Genomic DNA, 7,981 nt, shown 5'->3' with positions numbered 1-7,981 from the left:
CTTGGCTCAGATTCTTCCACTCCCCTGGAAGCTTTTTTGACTTCTACAAATGCGCTTCTTTTGGCTTCTCCTGTCTCTGGACTTGGTGGAGCATACAACTGTCCTCCTTCCTCTACATTAAAATAAGAGCTGCCTCTTAGTGACTGAGGGCTGCACACCAAGTCCTCTTTAGAAGAAGGTACAGGTCTTTCCGTAAACCTGCCAGAAGCTTCTAGTCTCCTCAATCTGCTGTCCTCTAAGTGATCCTCATACTTTCTTTTGGCTTTATGAAGGCTTTCAGAGGAACCATCCGAGTCCTGGCGTGCCAGATGAGATTTGGCTGATGGGGAAGAATTAAGAGACGATGAACTGGAGCCTCTAAAATTTTCTAAGTCCCTGGCCAAGTTGTGAAAGTCTGTTGTAGGCTTATGGTTCTCTTTTTGCGGCTGGTAAATCGATAACTTGTTATATTTGGTTGTAGACACCATAGCGTTTCGAGGTTCAAGTTCTCTATTGTCTTTACCGAGCTGTTCTGATTCGGAATTATGGATTCTCTTAGGGCAGCGAAACCTTACATGAGCCACATAAGGGAAATCATACTGAAATCTTTGACTACATTCCAAACATGTAGACTGTGCTGTACCTAAAACAGATGAAAAAAATCAATGATGAGAGATGTATCTGAGTCCTACGGTAGATAAGGTCCAAGTCCAAGAGATATTGACTGAGACAATTTAACAAACAGAATTGGGGTTATCATTATAGCCTGACATATGGTTCTGTTGTTTCTGCTATTTAGAAAACTGAGAAATCATAGATATGGGACAGATAGATAGATAGATAGATAGATAGATAGATAGATAGATAGATAGATAGATAGATAGATAGATAGATAGATATGAGATAGATATGAGATAGATGGATATAATAGATTTATAGATAGATAGATAGATAGATAGATAGATAGATAGATAGATAGATAGATAGATAATTAGATTAATAGATATGGGATAGATATGGGATAGATAAATAGCTAGATAGATAGATATGAGATAGACAGATATTAGAGATAGATAGATAGATAATTAGATTAAAAGATATGGGATAGATATGGGATAGATAAATAGATAGATAGATAGATAGATATGAGATAGATGGATATAATAGATTGATAGATAGATAGATAGATAGATAGATAGATAGATAGATAGATAATTAGATTAATAGATATGGGATAGATATGGGATAGATACATAGATAGATAGATAATTAGATTAATAGATATGGGATAGATAGATAGATAGATAGATAGATAGATAGATAGATAGATAGATAGATAGATAGATATGAGATAGATGGATATAAAAGATTAATAGATAGATAGATAGATAGATAGATAGATAGATAGATAGATATGAGATAGATAGATAGATATGAGATAGATAGATAGATAGATAGATAGATAGATAGATAGATATGAGATAGATGGATATAATAGATTAATAGATAGATAGATAGATAGATAGATAGATAGATAGATAGATAGATAGATAGATAGATAGATAGATAGATATGAGATAGATAGATAGATATGAGATAGATAGATAGATAGATAGATAGATAGATAGATAGATATGAGATAGATAGATAGATAGATAGATAGATAGATAGATAGATAGATAGATATGAGATAGATAGATAGATAGATAGATAGATAGATAGATAGATAGATAGATAGATATGAGATAGATGGATAAAATAGATTGATAGATAGATAGATAGATAGATAGATAATTAGATTAATAGATATGGGATAGATATGGGATAGATAGATAGATAGATAGATAGATAGATAGATAGATAGATAGATAGATAGATATGAGATAGATAGATAGATATGAGATAGATAGATAGATAGATAGATAGATAGATAGATAGATATGAGATAGATGGATATAATAGATTAATAGATAGATAGATAGATAGATAGATAGATAGATAGATAGATAGATAGATAGATAGATAGATATGAGATAGATAGATATGAGATAGATAGATAGATAGATAGATAGATAGATAGATAGATATGAGATAGATAGATAGATAGATAGATAGATAGATAGATATGAGATAGATAGATAGATAGATAGATAGATAGATAGATAGATAGATAATTAGATTAATAGATATGGGATAGATATTAGATAGATAGATAGATAGATAGATAGATAGATAGATAGATAGATAGATAGATGGATAGAATGATTTGGAGTGGAGAAGTTATCAAACAATAATGGAGCTAGCCATTTATATGGAGCTAGAGGAGGGCTGAGCTGTATACCCCCAGTGCCCTGTATACCTGGTACGTACCGGGAGCTTTTCCTTGTGCCCTGACAGGGTGTAGAAGAAGGAGGTCTGTCAGTTCTTTTCCGTACCAGACTAATAGCTCCTCGTCTTTGGCGATCCTGCGCAGGGATCTGTAGAACAGTTGTCCGTTCTTGATGTAGGCTTCCAGATTTTGTTCCTCTTTGTTTCTGGCAGATTGAACCAGACGGAGCCACATCAGACCCTCAGAGGAGCCGTTTGCAGCTGAAGTGTCCACCTGCAGAAAGGGAAGGATAATGAGGTATAAGAGGGTTAAAAAGCCCCCCTTGTGCAGAGCACCGGTCTTAGGGGATCCCAATGCACAGCAGAGCTTTATTATGGATGTAGACCATCAGAAGGAATGGAAATCGTATGTCCAAGTGAATCACACACAGCTGACATGACAGCTCTCCATATGTTCTCTCTGAAATGTGCGTTCACATGAAGCAGTTCTCCAGATTGTCCTCACAACTTATATGTAGCTGTTTATTTCTACGTCTGGAGATAAATTTGGCGAATCAGTTCTTTAAATAATTGCTCATCAGCATTTCAGAAATGAAAACCTATGTATCTATAGTCAGGCTGCTGCCTTCTAGCTGTAACATACTGATCCGACTATTCGGCACAATGCAATATCTAATACTATTGATAGTGAGCTCTATCTATGAAGCAAACTGTGCTCTCAACATAGCTCAATGGAATAATAGAACAAAAAGAAATAAAGAAAGAAAGAAGGAAGGAAAGAAAGAAAGAAAGATAGAAAGAAAGAAAGAAAGAAAGAGAAAGAAAGAAAGAAAGAAAGAAAGAAAGAAGAGGAAAAAGGATGAAAGAAAGAAGAGGAATGAAAGAAAGAAAGGGAATGAGATAAAAAAATATGGAAGAGAAAGGAAAGGAAGAAAGAAAGAAAAAGAAAGAAAGAAAGAAAGAAAGAAAGAAAGAAAGAAAGAAAGAAAGAAAGAAAGAAAGAAAGAACGAAAGAAAGAAAGAAGAGGAAAAAGGATGAAAGAAAGAAGAGGAATGAAAGAAAGAAATGGAATGAGATAAAAAAAATATGGAAGAGAAAGGAAGAAAGAAAGAAAGAAAGAAAGAAAGAAAGAAAGAAAGAAAGATTACCACATTGTAATGGCAGTGACCAGGGCAGGGGGTGTCAGTGCAGTGTGGGGGTCTGACCTGGAGCCGAATATGGAAGAGAAAGGAAGGAAAGAAAGAAAGAAGGAAAGAAAGAAAGAAAGAAGAGGAAAAAGGATGAAAGAAAGAAGAGGAATGAAAGAAAGAAAAGGAATGAGATAAAAAAATATGGAAGATAAAGGAAGGAAAGAAAGAAAGAAGGAAAGAAAGAAAGAAAGAAAGAAAGAAAGAAAGAAAGAAAGAAAGAAAGAAAGAAAGAAAGAAAGAAAGAAAACTCGGCACATCAATCAAATAGTTGGAATGATATATGTATATTTTTGTAAAGATACAAATAAAAATCACAAAATTGATAGATTTTTTCTGATTCCACTATTTATCGTGTCTGATATCTAAATGTCTAATATTTTAATCTTTATACCTCAGAACCGAATATCTATCTATCTATCTATCTATCTATCTATCTATCTATCTATCTATCTATCCATCCATCTGTCTATCTAATCACCAAGTTTTAATCATTTAATAGAAGCTTAATATACATATAAATGTGTATGTGTGACTATATATATGTATATTCTATATAATGTATATATATATATATATATATATATGTATATAAATACACACGCAATATGAACTATATAATTGCCTGTTTCTGTATGTGATTTGTCTACCTGTACCTAATAAATCATGTATTATTCCATGGTCTTTGTGGTGTTCTGCAGCAGCAGCAGCAGCTTACCCGGAATATGTAGGGCACAGTCCGCTTATCCGTGGATTTCAGGGCTATGAAGGCGATGCTGTCATAGAGCGAAGTGTGGCTGAGGACGCAGGGGCCGAAGATGGCATTCTCCGGGATGTCGCAGGTGGTGTACACACTGGTGAAGATATCCGTCAGACACTGCTGCACAGCCTTGGCGTCTCCATCCCACAGAGTTTTTTGAACCCCAGCGTCTTCCATGACTGACATGTCCTACAAGGGGCGAGATGCCACATTAGTGCCCAATATTTCTACTATATAGGATTGCATTAGACTCATTTGTTCTATTCATCTTTACCTTATGCCCTTTTGGGTTGGGGGTAACACCTAGTGGTGGGCAATGAGCTCTTACACACTAGAGGGAATTCCTGGAATCACTTGATGTCAATCAGATTTGTTTTATTTATTCTGGGCGGATTGTAAGCGGGCTCCCAAGAGTGGGTGCAGAGAGGGGGCACCTCCAGTCATTGTGACCGAGGAGAATGGATTCCAGGAGGACTGTCACCGAGTGCATGGCATGCAACCAGAAGGCAGCCCTGTCCCTCGGAGACCTGCATTACAGGCAATTATTATTATTATGATTATTATTATTTCTGAATTTACTAATTTTTTGACTAACACAAGCCTTGGTTTCCTTCTCACAGTCCTAGGACTTTCCAGCGGATCAATATATCACAAAGTCTTTAGAAGCACGAACTGCTCCTCATTTCACCACGTTTTCCAAGTTTTATAAATAAATAACTTGTTTTATATTATATTTACATCTATTGTCTCATGAAAGGAGGGTAACTACATTTACAATAATTGTAATGAATAAGTGACAAGAGACATTATCACATTGTAATGGCAGTGACCAGGGCAGGGGGTGTCAGTGCAGTGTGGGGGTCTGACCTGGAGCCGAGGTTCTGGGGGCTTCGTCTCCTACAGCCAGGCTGAGCCCACACTAACCGGTGTCACTCCGCTCAACTCTCCCACATCGGTGTCACTGATCCGTATTGTTACCGGCACTTTATCCTCAAACCCGTTTGTGCCTCCTGTCCATAAACCCTGTGTGCAGGGAGCAGGGGCAGCATGCAGGGCCACTTACCGGCACTGTCCATAAACCCTGCGTGCAGGGAGCAGGGGCAGCATGCAGGGCCACTTACCGGCACTGTCCATAAACCCTGCGTGCAGGGAGCAGGGGCAGCATGCAGGGCCACTTACCGGCACTGTCCATAAACCCTGCGTGCAGGGAGCAGGGGCAGCATGCAGGGCCACTTACCGGCACTGTCCATAAACCCTGCGTGCAGGGAGCAGGGGCAGCATGCAGGGCCACTTACCGGCACTGTCCATAAACCCTGCGTGCAGGGAGCAGGGGCAGCATGCAGGGCCACTTACCGGCACTGTCCATAAACCCTGCGTGCAGGGAGCAGGGGCAGCATGCAGGGCCACTTACCGACACTGTCCATAAACCCTGCGTGCAGGGAGCAGGGGCAGCATGCAGGGCCACTTACCGACACTGTCCATAAACCCTGCGTGCAGGGAGCAGGGGCAGCATGCAGGGCCACTTACCGACACTGTCCATAAACCCTGCGTGCAGGGAGCAGGGGCAGCATGCAGGGCCACTTACCGGCACTGTCTATAAACCCTGTGTGCAGGGAGCAGGGGCAGCATGCAGGACCACTTACCGACACTGTCCATAAACCCTGTGTGCAGGGAGCCGGGGCAATATTGTCCATAAACCCTGTGTGCAGGGAGCAGGGGCAGCATGCAGGGCCACTTACCGACACTGTCCATAAACCCTGTGTGCAGGGAGCAGGGGCAGCATGCAGGGCCACTTACCGGCACTGTCTATAAACCCTGTGTGCAGGGAGCCGGGGCAACATTGTCCATAAACCCTGCGTGCAGGGAGCAGGGGCAGCATGCAGGACCACTTACCGGCACTGTCCATAAACCCTGTGTGCAGGGAGCAGGGGCAGCATGCAGGGCCACTTACCGGCACTGTCTATAAACCCTGTGTGCAGGGAGCCGGGGCAACATTGTCCATAAACCCTGCGTGCAGGGAGCAGGGGCAGCATGCAGGACCACTTACCGGCACGATCGCTTCTTTCTAGTCCTGGGGAGAATCCGGGAAATGAGGAGTCCTTTATTCCGGGTCCCACAGATCTGTCCTGTTACTGTAGTATCTCCATGTCCGGGGAGATTTCCTCCTTATTCTTTATAGAGCAAGGATCGGATGAATGGGAGGGGGTGGGAAAGAGTCAATACAATCAGAAGGCGAAAACCAAAATAGGGGGGAGAAAAAAGAGGAAGACGAGGACTTGTGCAGATGGAGGCGACGCACTGACTGACTGGCACACAGACACACACTTTTTGTTTGCTGCACATAATCTGCCCAATGACGCGTGACAGCCCACGTCCCCTCCCTTTAACTCTTCCCAGTCCTGCCGGTCCTTCTCCTCCTGCTCATCATAGCCTGCAGGGATGCTGCCTACCTGGGATGACCGGCTGCCCGTGTGTGCCTTGGAAAAGTGGACTTTGCACTGACTGTGAAATCACAGAAAAAAATAAATATATATATATATATATATTTTAGAATAAATATGAATGAAACTATAAATAAGTTGTATATATATATATATATATATATATATATATATATATATATATACACACATATATATACCGTTTAAATCATATATGCATGAATTAATTATATAGTTTATTACTTCATGTACATTTATATGTAGCTTCATATACTGTATATTTATATTCAGCTTCATGTATATTTAAATTTAGCTATATATATATATATATATATATATATATATATATATATATATATACATACATATATATATATTATGCTTTTTCCATTTCTTGTTACTGCTATACAGGTTAGGCCGATGCCTGGGAAGCTTTGTACCCCCATCTGATATATATATATATATATATATATATATATATATATATATATGTGTGTGTGTGTATATATATATATATTTCATATAGCTATATATATAAGTATATATAGTGCTTCTAGTGCACATATGTATTTTATATATATATATATATGTATATATACACACACATATATAGCTTTTGTGTGATGATAAGGGACTTCTATACACAATGACATCTAACTGTATTGCTAATGGTGCTATATATAATGCTAATAAATATGTGAAGTGTTAAAATGCTTGAATGTCAGGATGTACACTCAGTTATCTGTTCCCATATTTCCATCCTTGCACACTATCACTATTTCGTGCAGTGTGGTGCATCACAATGTGGGAATATTCTTGTGATATCTAACTGTTGTTAGAAGGAGATTTAGGTCACAAGAAGACGTAAGTTTATGATTATTTTATAGTTTCATCTTGGCTTCAAAATGAACTCACATCAAGTTTTCTCAAGTGTAATCTTATCTTAATGTATTATCTCTTAGCCCCTCTTTTCTCTAATGGAATGATGCCATTAGATCTCTGTGTGTACTTTGGAGGAAATGAGAAGTCATCAGTGGTAGCCTTTGGGGGCCAGGTTGGTATTGACCCCACAACCCTCACACATCTTCCTTATCTCCGTTGTACTCAAGCTAGACAAGGTCTCCAAAGCAGGGTCGTTAAGAAGAAATTTGTATAAATGAAGTAAGAGGTGGAAATCTAAGTTGGTGCCTCCTTGTCGTCCATGTGGTGGTCCACATTCATGGATTGCTCTTCCAGGAGATGCCATTCTTCCGCAGTGAATCATTAGGCTGTAATTACTAGCATT

The 7,981-nt window shown here is 39.3% G+C and overlaps 1 protein-coding gene across 1 annotated transcript in view; it reads right to left on the bottom strand.

The window, feature by feature from the left end:
• Positions 1-6,559, bottom strand: part of PRDM8 (PR/SET domain 8) — a 7,864-nt gene extending 1,305 nt beyond the window's left edge. Inside the window, exons 1-4 of the mRNA XM_069742766.1 lie at positions 6,303-6,559; positions 4,214-4,444; positions 2,350-2,581; positions 1-622 (exon numbers count right to left, since the gene is read on the bottom strand). The exon at positions 1-622 is cut by the window's left edge and continues 1,305 nt beyond it. Of these exons, the coding sequence (XP_069598867.1) occupies positions 1-622; positions 2,350-2,581; positions 4,214-4,441 (1,082 nt within the window). The 5' untranslated portion in view covers positions 4,442-4,444; positions 6,303-6,559. The remainder of the gene's footprint in view (positions 623-2,349; positions 2,582-4,213; positions 4,445-6,302) is intronic.
• Between the last annotated feature and the right edge of the window lie 1,422 nt (positions 6,560-7,981).

Source organism: Ranitomeya imitator, chromosome 1, assembly GCF_032444005.1.
Source record: "Ranitomeya imitator isolate aRanImi1 chromosome 1, aRanImi1.pri, whole genome shotgun sequence".
Lineage (NCBI taxonomy): Eukaryota > Metazoa > Chordata > Amphibia > Anura > Dendrobatidae > Ranitomeya > Ranitomeya imitator.
The sequence above is the reverse complement of the archived record's forward strand: the minus strand, read 5'-3'. Positions and strand labels throughout refer to the sequence as shown.